Below are 27,206 nucleotides of genomic sequence, written 5' to 3'. Positions count from 1 at the left end.
TTTTTAACATTATGTTTGTAGACGCTTTATTATAGTGAAATTTTTTATCTGTGATTTTATTTACACTGTCACGTCACTCCAAGCAAGAATGAATGACCATAGACTATAGAATTACTTATTCGGTCTTTACAATTACTCTAAAAAGTGTTGATGCTTTCTGTAGTCAATCACAACCACCACCAACCAAACAGAAATTTTAGATATTTTATTTGTGTGCAATAAGTATAGTATCAATTAAAAATAAGTTAATTATGTGATGAATTTATAAATGGCGGCTGGAAATTCCATTTAGAAAGGATTGTCTACAAATGGATGTGTCCCGTGGTCGAAAAAAACTTACAACCTGCATAATCAGCTGTCAGTGAGGAAAGATCATCTGTCTCTGTAAATATAAAAGCTAAAACAATCATAACACGATTATGACCAGTGAGAGTTAGTAATGAAGTGAGCTATTGTTGTATGATGTGAACCTGATGCGAAGCTCGTTGGGACGCGACTTTAAAGACAGATATGGGATGATAACCTATTAAGTAGCGAGACGTTCGCTATGGCAGGGGCCCCGTGAGGTTAAGAAGAGAGTTGGTCTTTTGGAAGGTCAGTAAATGCCAAAATATGTCCGCAGAATTCCCTTTCGCGACGAAGATAGTAAGTCCCTTAAAATGCATTGAAAAGCCATGGGATTTGTGGGTTAGCGAAATTGGACACCTGTCTCCTCGCCGCGATGACGACGCCATGGGCTTCCCGTCATCGGCGACGGATAGTCGGGGCCATGCCGTGGTCAGGCGCCCACACGAAGTTCATCCATACAAATCCACGGAGAGGATTCAGAAAGTTTATCGACGAGCCGGAGTCAATCGTCTTCAATACGAGAGCATGAGTCTCCATGGTCTTTTCCCACAAATGGATAATCTTAACGCGGCTGTGTGTCATATGTGTGGAATCACAGTGAAGTGTAGTGCAGCATACAGACATTTATTAGAGTCCCATACCGGTGCAGAACCAATACTCCCACCTCCTCCTCCCACCGTAAAGCTAAAATCCAATTTAAGTAGAAGCCGTCTTAAAAAAGATCCTTTGCCTCCTCTTCCTGTAGACATTCATCCAATAAAGTTGGAAACTTCTCCTGTTCATACAGCTGCAGCTCCTATCTCAAGGATAGTTTTGCCACAACCTGATTTACAATACTTGGAGGAAGCAAGCACTTCCTCAGCAATAACAGGGGAAGTACAAGTAAGCATGGAGAGTGGCGAGTTACCAGTTGTGAGTATACAGGACACTGAAGAATTACCTCTTGGTGAAAATATCACAGATGACATTTTTGCAATAATGAACTCTGAAGGAATTCAGAGTGCAGATGACATCACAAATGCCGCTGATTGGAAAAATATAATCAGGGATATAGGAAATATGCAAGAAATAAATTTTCCATCTACTGCAGATTCTATACAATCACAAGACTTATATTCAACAGTTGATACCTCATTCTCCAATTACACTTTAGCTGACTCAGATTTATCTAATTTGCAATTCCCTCCCAATGCATCACCCTTGCTGTCAACTGTGATAGACAATAATGTACTCAATGCTCAAGCTTTAAAACAGACGCCTACCACGCCGTCCACGAAAACATCACGAAAGTCAAGTAAAACGAAAGCAAACAATCAGAGAGAATACGACCCGAACAAGCATTGTGGGGTCGTGACAGCGGAGAACCCAAAGCCTTGCACGAGGTCACTGACGTGTAAGGCGCACGCGTTGTCCTTGCGACGCACAGTCGATGGCCGATCTAAGCCTTTTGACACACTGCTAGCCGAGCACCGAGCATCGCGAGAAGCTGCCGCCGTTGGAGCACCACTCGCCTCTCCCGCCTCGCTCCCACCACTCCTAGTCAATAGTTCGCTGGACCTCGGCAGTTTTAACGGACTGACCGCCGAGCAACAAGTCAACGACATATACGCGAGCTTGCTGAGCGTAGAGGATCCCATGCTGCCCGACACCTCCGGTATCACGTCTCTCTTGAGTCAGCCACTGTCGGACCCCTTCCTATTGCCGGACGACGCGGAGCCCGCGCCGGACGCAACTCCTCTCGTACCGCACCGCACGCGCGAGATCCCTCCCGTCCCAGCTACGTCCACCGCCTCCAGCTCCGCTCCATCGCTTGTTCCGGGCGACGTTTGTTGGTACGCCACCAGCCCTCGGCCACTCGCATTGTGTACATTCAACACATCGCACGCGGGCGGTGTCATTACACTGGGAAAGAAATTCGCAACCGTTCGGAATAACATAAAAACGTCGCTCTCGCGGTCAAGCAAGGCCACATGTGCCTCTAATAACTATTACGCACAGGGTATGTCACTTTCGAAGACCCTGCATATGAACAACGCCAACAAGACGAACAAACCCGAGGTTCGAAAGTTGATAGTGACGTGTAGTGCGCCCGGTGTTCAGAGGGAAATGCAACAGACTTTGAGTGATCTCTTTGGACCAGATGTGAGACATACACTGAACGGTCACATGGGCCACCCTAGCCACATCGGATTAGGTAGGAGCACGCGAACAACGCTAAAGAGCGCCAAGCGAGCCTCAGTTGCCGCGCTCGATCTTGGCTTCCCTCTTGACCCATTGCTAGCCGACGAGAAGTGTTGAACTGTTTCGTGAATTGTATATTTATTTTTCTCCTGAGTCGGATGCGCATTGTAAATGTTGATTGATACGAATTTTTTCCGGAACGGAATTTAAAAGTTGCGATAGTGATATAAATCTCAAATTTTGTCAAGAGGAACTAATGTTTGTATTATTTTGTATATTATTTATAAGATTTTTTTAATTGCCGAATTGAATGTCGGCCATCGACGGAGAAATAATAGATTATGCTGAATGGTTGTATTTTTTCGTATGACATAACTCATTGTTGATACTGAAATTAATACTGAGAAATGGCCTAGGTATACTGTTTATTGTGATGAAAATTTCCATGTAAAAATATAAATACAAATAAAATAAGTCAAATTCGTAATAGTAAATCGCCTCCTTTTAAAAATACCTCAATGACTAAAACAACTTGTTTTAATTTACACAGTCACCTACATATATTTGTGAAAGTCACAAACGTTAGGGACACAACTGTACCTATTATTTACAAGATATCTTCCACAGTTTCGGTCGAGCAAATTATTTATTATACCTTCATTCATTTTATTAATGGTAGTCCAATAGTACGGGGCAAATAAGTTCATGAGATTCAAAAAGTTTGGGTGTTTGATATTTATGAAGGTTTTTAATATTTAGATAACAAAAAAAAAAATTTTTCTTTATTGTTAACTTTTGATTTGTGCTATGAAACCCAAAATATGAAATGAGAAAGATACATTGTTACCCTTAAATACTCTTCCACCATCTCGGTACAACACAGCCAAAGATTACCTCAAACAAACGGAGAGACAAACAAGGAAAAATTTTAAGTTATGTATGTCCTAGTGTCATATAAATATTTTTATAAACACTTCAGTATGTAAAGTGGTCTTGGAATCATAGGTACACTGTCAAATTTATTTTTTTATAAATATGGCTGGGGTAATTGTGTAACCAAATACTTTTTGAACACAGACATTTAAAACTTTTTATACTTTTAACATATAGTTATTGAACAAACAACCAACAAAGCAGTTTAAATAGGAGACTATAATTTATATTAACAAAGATCAAAAAAGTACTAAATAACATGTAATATTGAGCCCTGAAAAAAATATTTGCCAAGTTATCATTCTGGTTTGTGACTTTTAAAGTGTTCAAAGTAATTGTTATTTCCGATATAAAAGCAGGCAAATAATAATTAGAGGAGATTAAGAATTAATCATAGTACAATATGGTATGTTTTTATAAGAGATTTTATTATAACTCTAACAAGACAACGAATAGCTTTGAAACCTCTATAAGATAGAAAAACCGCATGTTTTTAATTATATTTTAAAATCGGACAATAAAATCCAAAAATATTTTTTAGTAAATCTACATCCAATAATAAATCTTAATTTTAACGCAATGTAATTCATTATGTGTTTGATTTTTTTGCTTACATTCTGTATTTTACACTAGAGTGATAACATTTTTCCCTTGTTTCATGGGAAACAAATATCCAAAAAAATACATTCTGTCCATTAAACTATACAAAAAATAATTGCTGAAAAACGTTATGAATTCGGATAATTTTGAAACTTTTAATAAGTATGATTTGATGTGCTTGGGCTATAGATCCCATCCTCTGCTTTAAGCTTGTAAATTTTGTGATTTTAACTCATTAAGATTATTAGAAAATCTTGTATAAAGTAATTTCCTTTTCTTAGTATTGGTACTAATACATCAAGGACATGGAAGGTGGTAAATAATTTGATAATAAAGTATTTAATGTATGAACAAAACAATGGTACACGTCTGTTCTAAGACAGTGATAATTCAATGTAATCCCTTTTAAAAAAAATATTTCTCAATACAGAATCCAGAACAATCATGGGTTATATCTAAAATACGAAACTAAATTATAATATTGAATAAGTTTAATTACTGTAACGCATTCTCTCGACATGTTCGTCTACATCATCTATTATTTTTCTCACAAATCAATTGTAATAGATGTCAGAGACAGTAAAGTAAAATGAAAGTTTTTACTATAAGATCAATTTTATGAATTCTAATTTTAAACTGTGTTCTATTTCAATGGATATAATATTTATATCATAATGGATTTTTCTTAATTATTTAGCCTTCTTCATAATCCTGCCTTTCGACTTAGACTTCACAACTCCCTTGAACTGATTCGATGTAACCGTCTTCTTTCTGTGAATGATAACAAAAATTATATCTTGTTCAACATACAATTATGTAGTCTCTTTGAACTGGTTGAGATCTGTTAAAATAAACATTTGTATACATGTCAATTTCTTTTGTTATTTAAATGATAAATATTATAACTATAAGTAATATAATTCTCTCACCTTTTATTAAGATTCTTTCTTGACATAGGTAGATACGCGTAGGGATCAGGTTTCCCTTTTTTCTTGATGTCACCCTTTGCCTTTTTGGAACGATACTCGGATCCCACGTTCGAGGAAACAGAAGCCGCTGAGCTTAGGGGTCTAAAAGTATGGAAATGAATTAATAATCAAAAAATTGAGTATCTTGACTTATAAAGAAATATCAAAGCTGTGAAGAATATAACATGAAATGTTGTGGTCATTTCAGTTTCGATTTATTATATAAACTGAAGTCGAAAGAGTTTTTAGATAACGTAATTGTCAATAAACATATATTATGTGACAAACAAAACAACATTAATCGCATTATATTATATTTATCAACAGATCCTTTTAGGCAAGTTTGTTATTCGCTAAATATATATCTAAAGGAGATTGCTAGGATATAATATTTTTACGTTTGGATCATGTACTTGTGAATGTTAGATTTCTCCTACTTATTATGTTTGGTTCAGTGAAGTATAATTTATATGCTCGAGTGAGTTTTGGTTCTGTTTTATTTTAAGACGCATCACATTTTTATTTTGAATGTTTTTAGAGTTATTCGTACCAACAGACAAATAATTATAATCTAAAATTAATCATTAAGGGGTCTTTTGTTATCATTTTAACTTGTATTCAGAGTAAGGAGTAAAAAATAACTGAAAAACTCATTTTAACAGTAAAAATCATACTATGTACACTATACTTCTTGTAAAATAAGTTGCATAACTATCTATAACGGTTTTATTGGGGTATCTTTATCAATGTTGTACTGAAAGTATGTTCTCCAGTTAGAATTTATACTTTATTCCTTACTAAGGAGACTCCCAAGTTAATCATACATTTTACACAATGAACTGCAACAAAATCTCATAGTAATATTACAAATCGCGATAACTCTAGCGAGTGATATACCATAATTATAGTAACATTTGTTCTCAAAGTTTATCTTGTTTCATTGGCGTTAACTTTGCTACACCAACTAATAATACCTTCATATTAATATATTTTTGTGTACCTGTGTATACCCCGTCCACCGGCCACGTACGAGGCCCGTGCCGTGGAAGCGCGACTATGTCCTGAACGACCGCTCTTTACACTGAGAATGTCGTCGTATCGACGCTTTACACCCGGCTTTATAAGGTTAGTTGCTTTGGACTCGTCGTCTGAAAGGGAATAAGAATTTTGTATTTTTTTAACCAAAAAACTGTTTTGATCCTACATACAATAAAAACGTATTAATTAATTTAATAGGGTAGATTTAAAATACAATAAATTTAAGTGTAATAGTAATTGATATTTCGCAAGGATTCTTTTGCATGTTATTCTAAAAGTATCAATATAAGAGTTATTAGCATACCAGTGTCGTCGGTATCTGAGTCCACATCACCGCTCGGACGCTGTTCGTCTTCGTCACCATCTTCATCGAACATATCATCGCTGATAATGAGTCTGCCATCCGGGGCTGTCTTGAAGCCGCCATCTTTCTTCTTTTGCTTTATTTCAGCTGCGTCACGTTTCTTCTTAGGATCCGTGGCTGTTTAAGAATAATTTACAGATAATTTAGCTTCTTCAATATAAAAATAGAGTTAATTTGTTAATATGAAGACATTTTTTTTGCTTACTGTAGTTTTTTACAGCAATCATAAAATGTCTGTAAGTCAACATACCTGTAATTTTTCTGGCGGAAGAAACGTCAGCCAGATCCACAATATTATCTGGGTCGTCTTGAATCCAAGCTTGATTACGTGATTTTGTTTTGCTCTTTACCTGTAAGCATGATACAAACGTTTTACTTACATAAAAATTACCTACATAATTTAGGGGAAGCATCTGATGTATAAAATCATTGTCTCTCATTTATATGAAAGTAAACGAAATTTCATGAAGTAAATAATGTTCAACTATCTTAACTTCCCGCCACTAAAAGGTTAATATCACCTACCTTGTTCCTTGGTCGCTCTTCCTCATCAAATAGTTCGAGTTCCGAATCTGAGTCTTTGAGAATGTCGTCCAATGTTTTCGAAGTTCCTTTCACGTCAAACTCTGACGAAGAGTCTTCTTGGTCCCTGTTAAATTAAATTTGTTAATATTTTAAGATTTAATGAGTTTTTGTAGTCGATGATTGCAATTTTCTAAAATGAGACCGTTCTTGTGACTGAATTTTAATTTTTTTACCATAATTACCTCCATTCGAAGCTCATAAACTAACAATAATACCAGCCGTTATAAATAACTAATATTTTTATAATTATTCATTTCGATTCACGAAAATCTTATTTAATTTAATACAGGAATTATTTTCTAACACCAGGTGACTTATGATTTAACATTGCTGGGTATCATGACATATTAGCGACATACATTATCACTTTTGTTATTTGTTAGTTAATGTTGTATACATAAATTGATTTTTTTTACCTCTCTCCGTCCATAGCCCTGTTTTTCCTATTCTCCATCTTCCTCAGGTTCCTGAGTCTCTTCATCATAATTTCATCTTGCTGCGGTATCAGCTTCTCCACGAAACCGGCGTCAAATTTCCTAATCATCCTGCTCAGGAAGTAGCCTATTTCTAGTCGGCAATAACGTTTACAGTCGTCGCTTATAGATGATAGTGTTTTGAATATTAGAGGCAGACTGCCAGCTAGTACTTCGGTTGGCAAAACCTTTGTGTATACCTAAAGGGGATAAACGTGTATGAATTTTGACCTTCACGACAACATGGCTATAAACGTAGTGCATAGACATGATGCAATCAAAATTTTAAACTTATCTTACTTTATTGTCATATAAAACAAATACATACATATTGGAGAATAAAATTTTATAGAGTTATTAACATAAAAGTTTCAACGCAATGTAGAAAGCAAAAATTTGTTACAAATAATGAAGTACCTTCAAGAAGCTCATTCCAGCCGCGACAACCTCCCTGTTGCTCTCCATCATCAGCTTGGAAACAGTCTCCAATAAACCCTGGACAGCGGTCAGCTCCATATCTCCATAGAAATTGAACAATGCCGCAGCTAAGGCTCGTAGGGAACATGATGTCACACGGGGACTTGACACACCGCTTAATAAAAGGTCTATGAAGGATTGTATTCCTGGAATTAAAAATCATTTTTTTATCTTTCACTCCATTTATTTAAAAATATCAAGGCAGCTATAATGAGTGTTCTGATATATTGGATCTAGGATAACATTACACCTAACCCTGAATATCATTCCAATCAAAGTTGAATAAAAAAGCATGTCTACTAATTACTTTAAGATTTCTGATTGATAAAACTACTTATATTTAAACTTTAATAAATTTTATTAATTCACATAACATTAGAGAAGGAATGTTTGGAAGTAAAATAATCCAGAAAACTCTTTTAAATCAGGTCAGATCTAATCAAATGTAAGTCTAAATCAATCATATTAGGTTATAATTAAGATGGAAGTGTATAAATCATACCTCCGTCCTGTTCCTTCAGAACATTTCCAATACTAGTAATGACTGTGAAGGCGCACTGTCTACACTTAGAGTTGATATCCTTTGTACAGATGATTGCTTCTGCTAGAGCACTCTTGATAAGCTTGTGTTCTGATGTTAGTTTAGGGGAGACTGATATCAAGTGGTCTATACATCTAGAGATGGAGAAAGAAATTGTACTTTTTATATCCCATAGATGATTAAGAATAGAATCACATTTTCAATTATCAATGATATTTATTTGTAATTATCATAAATTTTTCTCATTAAATTCTAAGTTTGTGATGTCAAAAAAACCTAATTCAAGATTATTTAAAAACTATTTACAATTACCTCAACCTAGCACCTTTACTGCTATCAGCTGCCTTATTCAATGAGCGCATTAGTAATTTCATTATCTTCTTATTATTATTGGTCACAAATTCTTTGCAAGAGTCTTTATCACTTTTGAATATTTCCTCTAATATTCTGTAAGCTTTCTTATGTTCCATTTCAATTAATTTCGCCATATCTTTATATTTCAACTGTTGGGTCTTCTCTTCACCTTCCTCTTTTCTAGCCTTTTTATATTTCTTCGGAGCTTCCAATACAGTTTCGCACAGTGGATAGACCCAGTTGTCAAAGAGATTCTCAATTTTCTCAGAAGTCTGGTACAATACAAGAAGTCGAATAACATCCAATATAGATTCTCTTTGGAAGTGGTCCCCTTTTGACGCTTCTAGTTGATGGAGAGCATTAACGAAGAGTTCCTCTCTTAGAACTTGATCACTTATTGTTAGATATACCTGCAGGTAAAGAATTGAATTTATTAAATATATATTTTATTAGATGCATTTAATCCGCTGCTTATTGACAACTTTAACCAGAAGAAATCTAAGTATAATAGTTTTAAATATTCTATTGATTCAACGGTTTTAAGTAATAAATACTTTATATATTTAAACAATGCATGAGTAAACTATATATAAAAAAGACTAACTCCAGCAAAATAATATGATATCTTAAAAACAACCTATGAAAAATATAAATTTCGATTTAAATGAAAAAGTACCCACTTGTATAGTTTCCAAAGCAGCTAGTCTCTGTCCCTGTGCCATACTGCCTTTAACAGGGGACATGTAAATATTCAACAAAATCGGCACATAATTCTTAGCAAATCTGGCCATTTCTTTTCTATCTTCTTCATCATTTTCGGTGCAGGTTATTAACTTTCTTAGAGCCTGCATCACTGATAGTCTAAATTCCTGATTTTCTTTCAACACATTACCCAGGACCTTAGCTAGATATTTGAAATTGTCCTTTATGTCTTTCGGGTAGTTACAAAAACTTGGCAGTAGAGACCAAAATTGATTGCACAATAAGTCATAAGTATGTGAACCGGTAGTGTCGTTCTTGTCAGATAGTTCACGGGATTTTTTCCTGCAGAATGTTGCTAATTCGAGTATTTCCGTAGCGAAGAATTTCAGATTCGAGTTTGTTACTTTTTCCTTCAACACGGGCAACAGCCAACTTCGATCTATATTGATGCTATCACCATCCTTCAGTGGTATTATTCGTAGTACGAATTCCGGTCCGAGTGACTTTACAGCGCATCCTGTAGCATATTCGGCTTCTTTTTCATTGTGGAAGTTGTGACTTTCGCGTCTATCATTTAATTTCTTCAGCAGCTGTTCCAGAACATTCTCCACTTTCTCATTCCCTATCTGATGAAAAGATTTTAAACCTCTATATTGACACTGTATGAAGAATATTTTATATCATTTCGCTATTAGCAAATAATAAAAAAAAAAACTAATTTAATTAATTAGCATTTAAGTGCTGCATATTCAAGTCCATTAATCTTTGCTCAGCCTAATTTACTACTTAACACAAATAGATAAATACGCAGTGTGTACAATATATAAGCAAAGCTGTTTAAATTCGCACGCATAGATGTATTTTTATCAGCTATTCTGCCCAATACATGTATGTATATATGGGCGTATATCTTTTAATCTCGAGTAAAACTGACCAATAATTTTTTTGCCAAATTTTAATTGTTTGGTTATTATAAGTGGAAAAATATTATAGAAAATTATAGTTATGTTCAATATAGATGTCATTTCTCTTACCTCGAAACAGACAGCAATAGTAAGTATAACATGTTTAATAGCCTGGTTGAAGGGATTGTCTAAGCCCGAACTGATTGTCTTGAATACAGCTTCAATGTGGTTCCTATGCTTCATGTCGGTCTCAAGGGCTGGTTTTACGCAGTCCAGTAATACAGCCTGGTGTGGAAGAGTAATTTTAGAATCATTAAAACTATGAACATTGTACTCAAATACTAAGGGGAGGATCTAAAACACATGAAAATTTCTATGTCATGAATTAATATTAGATTAGTCTGTGTATATGTATGTACATGCGAGTATGTTTATATATACACAAACATAAACATGTATATATATATATCATTACTTTGAGCGCGTTGGTGGCTGCCGCGTTGACCTCCGCCACGTCCGACAACCATAGCTCCGACACGCAGATATTCACGAATTGAGGGACCAGTGGCACGCACAAGTCTATATCGAGGCTGGAAATTTATAATATATTAAAGCAACTGATCTGACCTGACCTTCAGGTTTATATAAAAAAACTCAATGACTATCGAAGAATGTAAAATTGTACTTCTATTTAAGATGCTTCCAAAGTTCTGGTGATAGTGATTTATACTTCTATTCATATTGTTCAGAAAGGTCATTCATACCCAGCAAGACATCCATATGCAGATTGCAGGACGGTGGCCCAGGCGAGAACTTGACCTGTATCATTGGCGGGGGGCCTCGCAGCCATGAGGGCCCTCGTGAGTTGAACGGCTAGTCCTCCCCACATATTGCTATAGTCGCGGGGGGCAGAGAACAGGGCGTGGAAAGTGTGGAGGCAACACGTCTTTATGTACACGTTGTTGTGCGTCATCAATGATAGAATTGATTCGCAGTTTGCCTGAGCAATGAAAAAACAATATTAAGAGAGATTACATAACAAAAACTTACATTTTAACAATTGTGTAATATCACACTGGCTATGTTTAACACAAAAATATATAAAGCTATCAAAACTTTAAAAGAAATTTTATCAAATCTATTTACTTTACAGAAATAGCCAAATTTTCTAAAGAGATGTAAATAAAAACGAAATGATAAAATTTCATATAATTTAATATTATGAATGATTTACTGTAACTTGAAATTTAAATGTATAAAACAAGTTAAAAAAGTAATAATAATACCAATTATACAAACAGGAATAGGTTATATCATAATGTTTACATTATAGTCAATGACGTCTTTTATATACCTCTTACCTTAATATGCTCCTTATTGAAGACACATAACACATCCCTGAGTAATGTGAGAGTGTGCAGTACGGACTTATGACCAGCGAGTAGGGCTTCAGCACTCAGCTGGGACTGACAGTATTCAGACACACGGCTCGCCGCCGGGTGGACCTTGGGGACCTAGGAATTTAAATTAAAGGCTGTTAGATGATTCATTTTACTATTATTATATACATTATTTTACTGAACTTTTGTAATTTATAAAATCTAAGGCTTGAATCACATTTTCGAGTCTTGGTTGTTGTGCTTTAAATAATAGACAAATATATTCAAAAACATGTCTACTTGAGGAGATACATATAATTTACAAAATAAGAGAGTAGAAGTATAAAGGAAAAAAGCATTTAGTATAAACATTGGGCTATCAAAGATATTTCAAAGTGTCAGCCCTCAAAAAATATTAAAGTATCAAAGTTATATTAATAGTTATTGATTAATTTAACAATTTTCATCAACAAAACCTTCAAAACATATTCAATATGCTTATTCTATGATCCTATTGTCACACCACACAGGATGTTTTCTGTTTCTCATAAAATAACCTATGTTAATATAATAATTGACAGGATACACCCCAGCAAAAAGAAAATATGCTTCAATGTAAAATCAAGAACTGAAGTAATGGATGCTGTATTTTTAACATAAATTAAATGGAAACGAGAAACTGAAGTAGCTAGATTTATTATTGACATTAGAAAATTAAACATTGTATGTACAAGAAAAATAGAATGTATTGTTATCATTCAAATTAAAAACACTATAATTACTATAATTTTATAGTTATTAGTTTTGTTAATATCATAAAACAGCAAATGAATTAATAACTATAAATTTTAATAAATAAAATCACAGTAAAGAAGGTGTTTAAATATTGATCATATAGTTTAATTGACTTGGAATAAATTTGTATGAAAGCTCAGCAAAATTATGATTTTAGATATGGGTATATAGGATCACTGTACCTTAACATTTTGGTCTTCTGAAGGTATCATAAAACAGCTGCCCCTTAAGATCGCCGTAACTGCATGTTGAGCTGCTTTTCTAACCTAAAATATAAGTTGGTTATAAAATCTACTTTGCTTGCTTATGACAATATTATGTCAAATAATAATACTATAATACAATTAGTTCAAATTTAAATAAAAAAAAATTCTAGAACTGTGGCTCAGGATGAAGAAATTTCAGGAATATGGCATGAAATAATTTACAACTCTTGACTTATCCCAAAAGGTAAAGAATTTGTATAAGTGGGGATAGAAACTACTCACCTTAGGTTTTGAGTGCAAAGTAAATGCGAGTACAAATTCAAAAACCCTCATTGTAGATGAATCACCCCACAGAGCATACTCCTGGGATCTTAATAATACTGACAGACATCCGATAAGACTTCTCAGCAAAGTACCATTTTCTGATTGAGCATTCTTCTCCAGGATTTCAGAGAATATAGATGCTGATACAGAGAATTGTTTTCTAAGCACTGCTTGGGGTACCGATTTAATACCCATAGCTAGAAGTGATAGTGTTGCCACTAAGCTTGATTCGTCTTCAGAAACTTTAAGTGTTTCCATCTAAAACCAGATGTAATTTGTGATCTCTTGTAAAATTTATAACAACATTTAATTGATATTATCAAAATATGATTTGGATGAAAATATATTGAGGTTATATCTTTGTATGTTTAACATTGTAGCATTTAATTGAAACTATACTGCAATAATGGACACTAAAACTTACCAGAGCTGCAAAATATTCAGTAGTAGATTCTTTACCACCCTGCTCTTTAATGACTTCTGTGACGGCAGCAAGCACCGCTAACATGTCTTTATGGACAGCATTGTTGGTATCAAACCTTGTCAGTAATCTGAACAAAAAGTTTAAGTCTTAACTTTTTATACATATTTTAATAATCTATTATATAAAATATATATACAAATTGTCTCCTCAGAATAATGTATTGTTATCAAGATTTTGAGTTTTCTGAATGGTTTAAATTATTCTGGTCAATTAATTTTCAAAAGCCCCATTAAATAGTGGCTATTTAAAATTTTTTACTAATAAATAAATAAATTTAAATATATAATTATAACATGTATTTTTATACTCACTTGCTGAAACTAATATTAGAGCATTGACTCCAATCAGATGCAAATGTTTGAAATGTCTTGAATGTACCAGATCTCATTGACTTAGAATATTCTGTATCAGAGTTGTCACTTCGGACGGACATGGTTTCAAATTCTTTAGCTATGGTCAGCTCAGTTTCAGCTTCTGACTTTTCTTTGCCACCGCTATGGCCATAGGTCATGAGGGCATCATGTTTTAGAACCGCTTGTTCAGTCAAGCCAGCGTTGCCTATAATTATATTGTGTAAAAAAGTGCTTTTCCTACATAAAAGTTTGAGATAACCAAGTAATAAAAACGTTTCTTAAAGGATGACATGAAAAGGATTAAAAAATTATGAGGTTAAATTGTACCGTTTCACTACTACATTATAATAGGATGAGTATTAATGCAATGCAATTCATATTACACAATAAAAAGATACAAATTTGTAATGAAATAGTAAAGACTTACTTAAATTTTCTTGGAAGAACCGGGATTTTGCCATCTCCCTGTATTTTTGAGTTTTTGGATTTGAGTTGGACGATTGACCTTTTTGCCATCTTTTCCCCTTCAATTTTCCTTTGAGTTTTGATCTAAATTTAGCCATATTTATATATTTCTCAGCGACGTTAAATCAAAATAGAAGGCACGTGGTGGTGTGGTTTCAGAATATTTATTTTCTATTGTCAATGTCAATGTCTACAAATAATAAAAATGCAAATGCAAGCCACAGTCCATTTTGATAGGTGTTCGTTACAGATAGTTTAGAACTCTAACCTACTCTTGCTTATTAGTCAATTGCTTTCCAATATAATATGCAGGGCGTTTTCATAAGGAACAAGTTAAATTTAATTAGTTGGAATATATAAACTGATAATTTACATAATTTTTAATCTTTATTAGAAACAATATATATACATATAGCAATTTCAAAACAAGGTGAAACGGAACGGTTGTGTTAGTTTTTCGGAATAATTTTTCTTCATTCAGCTCGCATTCTTGTTTCATTGACGTTCCCCTTGTTTGTAAATAATAACCGCTGGAAATAGTACGCAATGTAAAATTACGCGCATTCCTGTACTGAGTGCACATTACGTAAACTATTAGTATTACACGTTAAATGAAATATGCAATGAGTCCTAACCTATCGAATGTATTGTAAAGTTTTCAAGTGATAAAGAAATGATACGGGATAATGCCGCCTTTTAGAAGGAAGAAGGCTGCTAAGTCGTTCCCTGTTAAAGTTTGTACATTGGATGCGGAATTAGAGTTTGACCTTGAGGTAAAAATTGCTATAACAATTTTATAATAATTAGTTCGGAGTGATGTTTATCGTTCTCATTACGGGAATGTTAGCAAATTAACACAATGAACCCGTTGTGAGTCATACTGTGACCCCGTCCCCGCTAACTACTTAATTTTCACATAACTTAGTGTTAAATATTGTATTGAAACTGCTATTGTTCAAGTATTAGAAATTTAAACTAGAACTATATTTAATTTTTACTAGTTACGATTTAAAAAAAATTAACTGTACTATAGAAAATATCTTTATCATTTCTACACATGACATTCTAATTTGTATTTTAAGATTTTATTAATAACTAATATGAATTTCAGTGGAGAGCAACTGGCAGAGATTTATTTGATTTAGTGTGCAGAACAATTGGCTTAAGAGAAACATGGTTCTTTGGGTTGCAATTTGAGGACACTAAACATTTTATTAGTTGGCTGAAGTTAGATAAAAGAGGTAAATGGTGGCTGAATAAGGTTGTCCAAATATTGAATTTTCTTCTTATTTTTCTACACTTGTCATATATTTCAGCTATGGCATATACTTCATGAATATACTTGCATTTTTTCAATATCTTTCACCTCATTGCTTCATCTGTTGACTAAGCTCAAGCTTGATAGGAATTCATTCCTGTTTGAATAATCTTTTATGACAGCGTTATAACATTTACAGTACAAGAACAATGCGTCTCACAAATGCCGGGGACACCATTTATGTTACTCTGCAAATTATATCCTGAAGATGTGGCCGAGGAGCTGATCCAGGAAGTGACTCAACACCTCTTATTCCTACAGGTCAAGCAAGCCATACTGAAGATGGATATATATTGCCCACCTGAAGCCTCCGTTCTACTTGCAAGTTATGCTGTACAAGCTAAGGTAATTTTTGACAAGTGTTATTGAAATAAAGTTAAATTATTAGGCAGCATACTTCTCCCTCCTCCATAAAGTAGTTCATAGTTAGTTAAGCACAGCACATCTTTTAAAATAGTCTATTATTTAATTCAGATCTAGACAAACAATTTTTGACTTACAGGTTTACTTAAGAGAGTTTGAAATTCAGTTAATTGAATTGTCTATTTTTAGTTTAGTGTGTTGTCAGAGCTTGTATCCTATTTCAAGTAATTATCACATATATGCAACTGTAACTAACATCATGAACATCAAATACATCAGTAACTAAGGTTCATAGCTATGTATTCACACTTTTAATTATGCAGTTAGCAAATTTGCATACATTTAGGGTCAAGTGCAGCAAAGGAAGAATAATATGCAAAATTTTAATGATGTTTTAAACTGGTATTCAATGATAACTATATATAGGTATATTTCTGTCAAATGTTATTTTAGTATGGTGACTATGATGAAACAGCATCAAAACCAGGAATGTTAGCTAATGAGGATCTGTTACCTCAAAGGGTCATCGATCAATACCAGATGACACCCGAAATGTGGGAGGAAAGGATCAAGATATGGTACATAAAATATTATATTACTATAGTAATGGAAAAATATTGTTTTTGTTTCAATAAGTTTGATAACAATTAATAAGTACATACTTTTGCTTGTACTTTAATACGACTTGTCTATATTTGAATTTAAAATTGTTGCCTATGTGTATATTTCTAATAATGACTAGAACAAAATGATTTATATTTCTGAAGTATATGTATATAGTGTAAGATATAGATATTGAATGACCTGAGCCTTTAATAACAGGTATGCAGATCACAAAGGCATGTCAAGGGATGAAGCGGAAATGGAATATTTGAAAATTGCTCAAGATCTGGACATGTATGGAGTTAACTATTTTGCTATTAATGTTAGTACGGTATTTGGTTTTTTTTTTTTATTACATTTTATGGTGCTTGCCTGCTGTGACGGTCTATGTGCCCATGGATTGTTATTTGCTATTTTAGGTACGGCTTATTAAAGCTCTTTTGTTAATTATTGCATGTTATATAATCTTACCCTGGTTTTTAAATATATTTCTTCACAGAATAAGAAGGAAACCGATCTGTATCTGGGAGTCACAGCTTTAGGTCTGAATATATACGAGAAGGACAATAAGGTCACTCCCAAAACAACCTTCCCCTGGTCAGAGATTAAGCACATATCTTTTGATGACAAAAAGTTTGTTATAAAATTTGTGGACAAATCTGTGAATAATTTTATATTTTTCTCACCCAAAGGGATGAATAAGCTGGTAAGAATATACTTATAATATATTTAATATAAGTAATCCATATGTTAAACAAATTTGTTTTATATTTCACATTTAATTAAAGTCCCGAATTATATTTTGAAGTTTTCTATATTTCAATGTTATTTCCGAATTTGCTTAATTTAATAATTAATATTTTGCTTGTTACAGATCTTGGACCTTTGTATTGGCAACCATGACTTGTATATGCGGCGACGGAAACCTGATACTATGGAGGTGCAGCAGATGAAGGCTCAGGCTAAGGAGGAGAAGCAGGTGGCTTTGAAATTATTTCGCCTGAGATTTCTGTGCACACCTAAACAATCAACCATTATTTTGTTAAACATTTCACAATTCACTAATTGACCTTCTTTCTTAATTGATAATATTCCTTACATGTAAAAATTTCAGCGTCGTCAGATAGAGCGTAACAAACTGTCCCGCGAGAAGCAGCTGCGTGAGGCGGCGGAGCGGGAACGAGCTGCTATGGAGCAGCGTCTGTTACAGTACCAGGAGGAGATACGACTAGCCAATGACGCTCTGGTAATACCTATATGTAGACGAGATATTATATGTAGTACATTATCTTCTAAGTGCACTTATGTATGTTATAATGTATTAACATATAATGTAGGTTGTGTTTTTTTTTGAATGAAGTTTTATTAATTGATAGGACATGAAACAGCATTGAGAATTTTATCCAATAAAAATCAATATTCCAGCGTCGCTCAGAAGAAACAGCTGAGTTGTTGGCAGAGAAGGGTCGTGTGGCTGAAGAAGAGGCTTCCTTGTTAGCACAGAAAGCGTCTGATGCGGAGAGGGAGAACGCTAGACTGAGACTCTCCGCGATACGCACTGAGGAGGAGAAGGTTATATATGAGTATATTACTCAGTAGAACTTATCTAGAAAATTCTGCTACAAAATATTCTTCATTTTTTATAGTTTTCACTAGTCCAGGTTAGTCCTACAACATAATTAACAGAAACTTATAATGTCGATCTCGATAATTTTCCGTTGAGGTTAATTTGAGGAATATTCAGCCTTAATAAAATGACTTTAATAATAAATAAATAATTTTAAGGTCATTACTGATTCTAGGTTCATCTAGAACGTAAGACGAGAGAAGCAGAGTTCCTAACGGCACGTCTCGTGGAAGAATCCGAGAAGAGAGCGGCGGAGGCGGAAAGACTGAAGGCGGAGTTGGTAGCAGCTAGAGTAGCAGAGAAGCAAGCAAAGGAGAAGCTGCTGAACTTCCTCAGTAGGACCTCAAATGGATCCCTGCCACCTGTAAGTAAATAACATAAAATATATAATATATAAAAACATCATAACATATTATGTGTTTCAAAGGAAATATTGTTTTTTAAGAATCAATAACAATTTAATGCCTGCATATAGAATAAAATGTCAAGTTATTATCTTACTAATTATAATTGTATAAGGGTTTACACTGGCTACGACTTCACCTCGTACTGCTTAACATGTCACAGAGTTTAAATATATATATAAAGAATTATTTTTCAAACAAGTTCATATTGAAATTGATATAAAATTTGATATATTTGTATACAGACAAACCACATAAATTCTCGCCGGCCATGTTAACTCAGTTATTTATGAAGCAACTTCAAGTTTTATTGATATGGGCTCAAGTTATTCATTATTCTGTATTTTTTATGCCAATTGAGATATGTATAATACATATGTATTACTTCCAGCCGTCTGCGAGCTCATCGCCGTTCCCGTCTTCATGTTCTCTACCAGCGGAACTGTCGGAGGCACCGTTGGCTGACCCTGAGCTGACTGCGTACACCCTCGTCAGTGACGACGACCCTCACATACACAGGCTCAGTGTTGAAATAGAAAAGGAACGGTGAGGATTTTGTACAATCATCTACACAAGTGTCTGTTTAGATTAATATTCACTTTTTTTATGCTACATGGAAAGATGAGCTACATCTTTTTCTCTGAGACTTCTTGTTGTGTCTGAAACAAGATTTAAATATATATATATCATATTAATTTTTAAACTTTGATTTGTATTTAAATTAATGTAATAATCAGTTCAACCATAAATTCAAAGCTTCTTCCGTCTCATGTTGGCCATCTCTTTTGAAAACCTCCAACAAGGCACGCAAGAAACATATAGTTATTATATTGTAATCAATATTCACGTGCTATGTTTTAGTGTCGAATATCTGGCGAAGTCGAAGCACCTCCAACAACAGCTGGATGAGCTGCGCTGTGAGTTCTCAGTACTGAGGGTAGAGCAGGGCGGGTTGGACCACCTCCATGATGTACAGGCTCGGGCCGGCGAGGACAAGTACAGTACACTGAGACGACTGAAGCAGGGCTCCACCAGGACGAGGGTCGCCTTCTATGAGGACCTGTAATGGAATATGGTTCGTAGCTTTTGTCTTGTGTAGATATAAAGAATGACGGCACAGATTAATGCTCTGGCTATGTAGAAAAAAAAAAATAGTATAATGGTTTCCTTGATCTTATTTCATTTACGTTGTTGCTGTTGTTCCTATGGACATAATTATTTCGTTAAAAAGTTCCAAATACAGAATTAGGATCGCTTAAATTTTTTCACTGTGTAACTGCGAAGTGAGCAGCCTTTGCGAAAAGCTATTACGTGTTATGAAGACAATATGCCTAGCTTGCGATTGCGAACTAAATGAATATTGAATTGCGAATTTAAAATACATGAATATCAAAGCTGTGGAATTTATATTGGTTATAAATGATGGCTTTTGTAAGTAATTGAAACTGCTGTGGAATGCTGTACCAGACTTGTGTAGCCCTCACACCACGATGTCAAAAACTTTGACTTTGTATGGGCGAATTTAGTAGCTTGTTAGCAATGCACGAACCATTATATAACATTGCGATGCAAATGTCTGTTTGTCTGTCCAGAGGATATTCTCATATGTATGTATTTATTTATTTTTTATTATTATGGAATGCTTTTTTTAGTTATACGTAAGTTAATAATGATGTAGTATAAATGGACTAAGCGAATAAAAAAGTATGACACTAGGATATGCGAATTTACATAGTATGCGAATAAAGGTCACGATAATATGTGAGAGGATATCATGTTACACCTGCTCCGTGTATGGATCCGTTTTTTTGTTGGCGATGTTTAAAAATGTATTTTCTAACCAATATAAAACTGTAATAGCTTATGCCTTATGCGATTAATATTTACGACACCTTAGTTTCGGTACACAACTTTAATTGTGTAGACAAAATATATATATATATATATATATATATATAAATCACGTGATTGCGACATAATATTTATACATTTTACATATTCTATGTGTTTCTGGTAGTCACGCCTCTAACACTAATCTGTGAATATATTTTTTAAGTATGTTTATTAGTGAGAAAAAATTTAGGTTACTTATTTTTTGGAAGCAAATCTATTAATAGAAATTTTTAATATGTTACATGTATAGTTTATATTCGAATAAAATCACAAAAAACGATACGCCATCTGTTAATCAAAGATACATTTTCGAATTACCATTGCGATAATATTGGCCAAATCAACTATATATCTGGGTGACTTCCCTCTAATATAATAGTAATTACGTTATACATACATATGTTTGTTTAATCTTACTAATCTTATGTATAAAAATATTTTTAGAATCTTCTGGAAATGTTTTTGTTAAACGGAACTCATAATTTAAGCTAGTTCTCTCGAAGTAAACGTTACCTATCTCGTTCTCTTTTTTGCCTTCGTGAATATCTCTATAGATTGTCTGTTTTTAGTAGCTCAAATATTTTTTAATAAAATTTACTTTAATTTTTTTTTATATTTATCATTAAAAAAGACTTTTTTTTATAATTTCAATTCAATAGAAATATTTTTTAAAAGCCACGTTTATATTAAAGAGTATCATCTTTATTAAATTATCAGGAGGTTCTAAATTGCACTGTTTGTTTTATTTTATTGTATATACACGAAAACGGATAATAAATCATACTATTCTATAACCGCTAAACAAACTTACATTTTTTTTATAATCATTTAAAGTATTTTGTCGTAGCATGAAAACGCGATTAAAACGAAAAAATATAGAAGTTTTTTTTTTCAAATCACATTCTTAATGTCATAATTTAAGTAATCATTTCTAGTGATAATCTAACCAAATACTAAAGAACATTGTATGAATGAAACTAAATTAAATATTTATTAGTGTAACTAAGTCAATGTACTAAAGAATACTTACGATAAGATATTCATCAAGTCTCTTCTAGTCGGAAAAGGGTGAGCGCATTCTTTAACAATAGTAAAACAAGCAGAGACAAACATATATCTTATTTTAGTTTAGTTAAAAGTTGTCATTTGAGATGTTCAAAAACGTAAAATGGTAGTAGTTTCGTGAAATTTCAAATTTTTGTACAGATTTTATGAATTAATATAATTAAAGCACGAGAATAAATTATAATCTTGTTATCTCTACGATTACTAGTACATTTTAATTAATAAATCAATAGAATAAAAATTACTATCAATAAAAATTCTTTGCTTATCCTTATAAAAAGTTAAATAAATTTTATATTTATTTAAATTCCTTTTATTTGATGTATTTCAGATTTTTAACTGAAATTTTACACGATTCGTATAAAGCAAACTGAATGGTAGTAAAAAAATTGCAAGTGAAATTATAGGAAAGTTAATTTCATTTATAAATTGTGTATTATTAAAAGTAAATTACTACAACACTATACAGTATGTTGTTTATTACTAAGTTGATACTATAAGTGTATTTAAACGTTCCAGTGTTAATTATTACATGTAATACACAGTATATATCGTACATAAATAATTTTGTGTAAAGAAAATCTATAGAATATTTGTATGTTTGTAAGTGCGATGAAAAACAAAATCACGTTAAGGATATTTTTATTTTTGTTGCCAGTGTGTAGCTATAACATATTTAATTATAATAAAATTGCTCTGTACCAATGTATGTTACAATTAAGTGTCAATATTCGGACACAGTGAGATTTACTTCATTAAATTTATCACATAAAAATCCAGTGCGAATGAAATTATAGCTTGATAAAAAAAATATATAAAAAAAGCAGAAACCTTAGGTATATCATTATTTGATAAAAAAATAACGCGAATTACGTTACATGTAATCAAAATTCACGTGATTCCATCGAAACAATTTTTAAGTTACACATTAACGTCACCATATAAAATAAATATTGTAAAGTGTGTATAATTTTTATTTAGTATTTTTATAAGAGATCCTTTTACCTTGGATCCCATTAGAGTCGAATCGAAATGGAGTAATGTCAATTTTTAACTAATATTATGTATGCGCTATTGAATATATTACGTTCTAAAAAAAAACTGGCTTTGAAAATGTGAAAATTATTACATACTTACATTGCGCATGCTCCGTATTGTGCGGTTCAAAATCTTTATTAGAAGTTATCATAACCATTACGTTTTCTTTCCAGGTAACCAACACATCGTACATCATAAAGTAGAAAACTTCTAACATTATATATAATTAATAAAACTATTATAAATATAAGTAACTAACGTCGAATATAGAAGCGAACACACGCAGCCAGGGCCTGGAATGTTACTGGCTGTTCAGTGCCTTATCAGATAGCATAATACGAACTGTTCCATTATTCGGTACAAATTTATTAAATTATATTTTGTAACGTATTATTTATAAGCCCCTATAGTGTACTTGTATTTACTCCACAAAATAATATTGCCATATAATTTTTTTAGTTTATTTAAGTTTTTTTTTATATGAAAAATTTCTTTTTTTTTTTTAAGATGTAACAGTTGACGCTAATAATTATTTTATTCGATACAAAACCAAGTTAATCTCTTCATTCTATAGACAAAAGAAAAAAAATTGCCCGACTGATATTTATAGTAATAATTTTTTTTTTACAATATTTAGGAATTATTAAAAATTTAGATCTGTTATATTTAATGTGTTCTTCGAATCGAGGTCCTTTTTAATTTTTCTCTTTTTATTTTTTTTTGCTTCATAAAATCAAGACGCACAATCAGTAAGTTGAATTTTTATTTATTTAAATCGTATATATCTTACAGGTATATAGCCATTTTATGTTATAAACTTATGTACTATATTTAGATATAAATATTGATATTTAAGTAGCTACAGACGGAAAGTAACATACAAAGAACAAAACAAGTCAATTATTTGACTATGATTATCAAATCGTTCACAGTACCAAATTATTTAGAGGTTACAGTGTAAAATAATTTTATGCATAAGGTGCTTTGAAAGATATCCAAAAACTATTGATGCCATGGAGTAAATTTCGAAATAAAATATTCTTAAATTTGTATCTTATCATCAATTTAAATAAAAGTAACAACAACATGTACTATTAATAATATAGTTATTATAATTAATTTTAAGTTCACATTTTCCTTTTATATTTTTTTGGTTACAAAACAATTTATATTCGCTTTTATAATTCGATTTACAAAATAATGTAGCAACATTTATACGCAATACTAATAATGTTATGAAAGTGTTTATTGGTATCGTTTGGTAATTATTATTTATAACTGAACCTTTCGGATGTGATGATAACATGTATGTGCCTTATAACAGAAAATTGTATGTAAATATATTTATAAAATAATATTACCTCTCATGCCACTTCATGGATGTAAAATAACCACGTAATTCTATTTTATTAAGAAAATTTACACAATGTGATTGCAATAATTGTATCATTAGAATAGAATATTTACAATGTGTATAAGTAATACATGCTATGGTACATTGACAGCTATTTTTTTTTCATTCTATCTTATTTTGTCGTTGTCTTATGCATTTTTATCTGTATACCTAAGAAATATGTTTCGGTGATTTCAATAAAATGGTTTTTATTTTATATTACAGATACAAAAAAAACTAATTTTCATTATTATTATATAACAAGACTTTTTTTTTAACTTGGGTCGGATGTAATACATATATATATTAGAATGATGCAAGGGAAATTAAATACTTAACAAATCTTAGTAATAAAATATTTTTTATAACCACTGGAGATATAAATATCAGCATATGTGTTCATTACAATGGAGAGCTTTTAATGTGTAACTAAGCCGTTTTTATCAAACAAATATTGCACAGCCACTAAGTAATGGAAGCTTTGATTATGAGAAATGTGATTCGATTTCAAATATAAACAAATATACCAAACTGGAGAAGTAATTATTATAGATAATTCTAATAAATATAATTTTAAATAATATATACAATAGCTTTTAAAGAAATTTACAGAACATTTGGCAGTGACTAAACTAATTAATGTATGTATAATTATTAAAAGCTGCATATGCAAGCACTGAATACTGAAGCACTTCTAAACCAATTAAACAATTAAGCCTTGTTATACAACCTCTTGTAAGATATATTTGTGCCGCTATCACAGAACTCATTCATTATGATTCTACAAAGGAATAAGTGAAAAATAACTATTAAAATTATTATAGATGCCCAAACTAATGGGTTTAGGCCGCCAAAAGTAGTGCCATGTCTGTGTAGCGCTATGACATGATGCTCATGGGCCGGTGCCTCTACTACCTCGTGAACATGGATAGCATGACGTAAGTCCTCCATATGCTGTTTATCAGCTGTTATGTACAGAATTGCTGTCAAAGGTTCGGTTAATTTTACAGGGAAATACTTTCTGTAGGGACCCAATTGAACAGGTGAATCAAGACAGCCAGCATCGCAGGCATAATATGTTTTATCGGAGCGATCCAAAGCCACAAATATAGCAGCCTTGTTATCTTCTTGTAAAATAACACTTATGTTGACATGGGTTCTGTTTCCATAGTTGATTCTACGAAACAAAAAGTCTCTATGTAATTTTGATGGATGGATATTGTACTCGAGGTGTTGATTGCTAAACCTTAAGCTACCAAAACTAAGTATCATGGCCTGGTTTACACCACTTGCACCAGCCTTAAGAAGATTGTGACATCCTTGTTTTTCTAGAGTAAGCAGCCATCTACTTGCTACATTGTCTAAATTAGACAATGAATTTAAAGGTTTCCACAAATTAAATGCATCCAATGTTGAATAACCTTCATAACAACCTTCAGAATAGGTTAGAGTTTTTAATATCTCTGATTTGGTGGATGGTTTGATATGTTCCTCGTGTTCATAGCTTCTTACTTGAGAAAGAATAGCGTATATAGTAGCATTAATGCGATCACCATTGATGACGCCTTCAGCTTTAGAATCTGATATGTAGAAGCCAGTCTCCCACAAACCCTGCCAGACTGTAGAATGACTATCTCTTAATTTTCTCACAGCAACTCTATCACCAGTCATTGCTATTACTTTCTCCATTTCAGCAATAGCTTTTTTCTCAACAATATCTTTTTGTTGTGCATAATCTGATTTTTTTATTGGTTTACTGTATTGTATAGTTGTTAATATTAAAAGATCCACACCATCCCTAGCTTCAATATGTAAAATACTGTTCATCTTCCGACATACCACAGACACAGCGATTACATTCTCGCTTTCTGGCAAATCAATCATGCCTGTGACAACTTCGTACTCTTTAGCATCTACACCTTGATGCAATTTGATTACTTGTTTTACAGATGTTGGCCAATCAGAGAGTCTAGGTGTGGAGAAGTGGATTGTTTTAGGAGCATTTAGAGGGTTATTTATTAATATTTCTTGTACAAATAATGATGGTGTAGTTCTGTGAGCATAATATTTATATGAAACATGTATCCCAGTAATGCTGCATTGAAATCTGTGTACAATACCATTCTTGTAATCCACTAATGTCGATTCTTTCATATCTAAATCATCTATTATGTAAAGGGGATGGTAGTATACTGGCAGTGATAAAGTTCTGCCAAATTTAATATTCATATAGGAATCATGTTCCAATGTTAATCCCAAAACTCCATTCCCTACATAAGGCACATAGTTGTGGCTCAAAGTCGACAATGTGGCGGAAGATTCCAATCGTAAATATGCATCGTATTCATTAAGAGCATCTTGAAAGGGGTTTAAAAAGTTCCGGTGACAAATATTTTGGTTGTTTGTCAGAGAACCTTCCCTGTTGAACAGAGAGTTCATGATTGTCGGCCCTACATACAGAAGCAGGAATATCACGACTAGGATGATAAGGACTAACTTTTTCCTCGTCAATGGACCATCGGCGAACCTGTTAAGTCGCCTTAAAAATTCTCCGGCTCTTCTACTCATTTCGCTGGAGTTATTTGATCTTTCCATTACAAAGTCACGATTACGGTAAGGTAAAACTTGCGATATTTTATTTTTGTCGAACGAATATAACCATGGTAAAAAAGGTTCAGTATCACCAAATAATCTATAACATTTTATATGCACTACAAATATTCACAAATGTCAAGCAACTTGGTAATCAGCGCTGAAAATGTATGACGTTTCATAGATAATAATTGTGTCAAAAGTCAAAACTCAAATACAGGTTATTCGAATTATGAAAATAAGAATAATAATCTGTATTTCAAAACATGCAAAATACGTATTTTATTTTATTAGTTATACTTTTAGCTTTCAAATTACTTCTGAATGTATAATTATCAAATTGCTTTTTATTTTACTTATTGAGAAAATTGGGTTCAAGTAAAAAAAAAATACTAGTTCATAACTCTTATTAATTTCACCCTTGATATAATATAC

General features: G+C 32.7%; 4 protein-coding genes and 1 long non-coding RNA gene across 5 annotated transcripts; 2 read left to right on the top strand and 3 right to left on the bottom strand.

Annotated features, from left to right (window-relative positions):
* The first annotated feature begins 117 nt into the window (after positions 1-117).
* LOC116778190 (ataxin-7-like protein 1) lies at positions 118-4,461 on the top strand. The gene has a single exon (XM_032672128.2). It carries the CDS (start codon positions 613-615, stop codon positions 2,644-2,646), a length of 2,034 nt encoding a protein of 677 aa, XP_032528019.1. The 5' UTR covers positions 118-612; the 3' UTR covers positions 2,647-4,461.
* LOC116778189 (RRP12-like protein) lies at positions 3,870-14,650 on the bottom strand. Its single transcript, XM_032672126.2, has 20 exons — positions 14,438-14,650; positions 13,969-14,215; positions 13,598-13,724; positions 13,132-13,431; positions 12,826-12,909; positions 11,831-11,983; positions 11,234-11,469; positions 10,945-11,059; positions 10,599-10,754; positions 9,543-10,190; positions 8,821-9,272; positions 8,470-8,642; positions 7,908-8,113; positions 7,434-7,690; positions 6,958-7,081; positions 6,683-6,782; positions 6,373-6,549; positions 6,031-6,178; positions 4,992-5,132; positions 3,870-4,833 (listed from the first exon to the last, which is right to left on the bottom strand). Exons 1-20 carry the CDS (start codon positions 14,571-14,573, stop codon positions 4,752-4,754), a joined length of 4,062 nt encoding a protein of 1,353 aa, XP_032528017.2. The 5' UTR covers positions 14,574-14,650; the 3' UTR covers positions 3,870-4,751.
* A 244-nt stretch (positions 14,651-14,894) lies between these two features.
* LOC116777592 (merlin) lies at positions 14,895-24,290 on the top strand. The gene is made up of 13 exons (XM_032671225.2): positions 14,895-15,248; positions 15,587-15,716; positions 15,933-16,138; positions 16,610-16,734; positions 16,979-17,081; positions 17,259-17,465; positions 17,634-17,738; positions 17,874-18,005; positions 18,185-18,331; positions 18,562-18,750; positions 19,182-19,336; positions 19,652-19,865; positions 22,960-24,290. Exons 1-12 carry the CDS (start codon positions 15,162-15,164, stop codon positions 19,854-19,856), a joined length of 1,791 nt encoding a protein of 596 aa, XP_032527116.1. The 5' UTR covers positions 14,895-15,161; the 3' UTR covers positions 19,857-19,865; positions 22,960-24,290.
* Positions 19,313-22,975, bottom strand: LOC133319980 (uncharacterized). Its single transcript, XR_009753462.1, has 3 exons — positions 22,886-22,975; positions 19,638-19,850; positions 19,313-19,449 (listed from the first exon to the last, which is right to left on the bottom strand). It is a non-coding gene; the product is annotated as an uncharacterized LOC133319980 (long non-coding RNA).
* Positions 23,533-26,923, bottom strand: LOC116777672 (uncharacterized protein KIAA2013 homolog). Its single transcript, XM_032671347.2, has one exon. The coding sequence runs from the start codon at positions 26,772-26,774 to the stop codon at positions 24,891-24,893; it is 1,884 nt and encodes a 627-aa protein (XP_032527238.1). The 5' UTR covers positions 26,775-26,923; the 3' UTR covers positions 23,533-24,890.
* Between the last annotated feature and the right edge of the window lie 283 nt (positions 26,924-27,206).

The sequence above is a fragment of the Danaus plexippus genome, chromosome Z (assembly GCF_018135715.1).
Source record: "Danaus plexippus chromosome Z, MEX_DaPlex, whole genome shotgun sequence".
Lineage (NCBI taxonomy): Eukaryota > Metazoa > Arthropoda > Insecta > Lepidoptera > Nymphalidae > Danaus > Danaus plexippus.
Note: the sequence above shows the minus strand (reverse complement) of the source record. Positions and strands in the feature narration are given on the sequence as shown.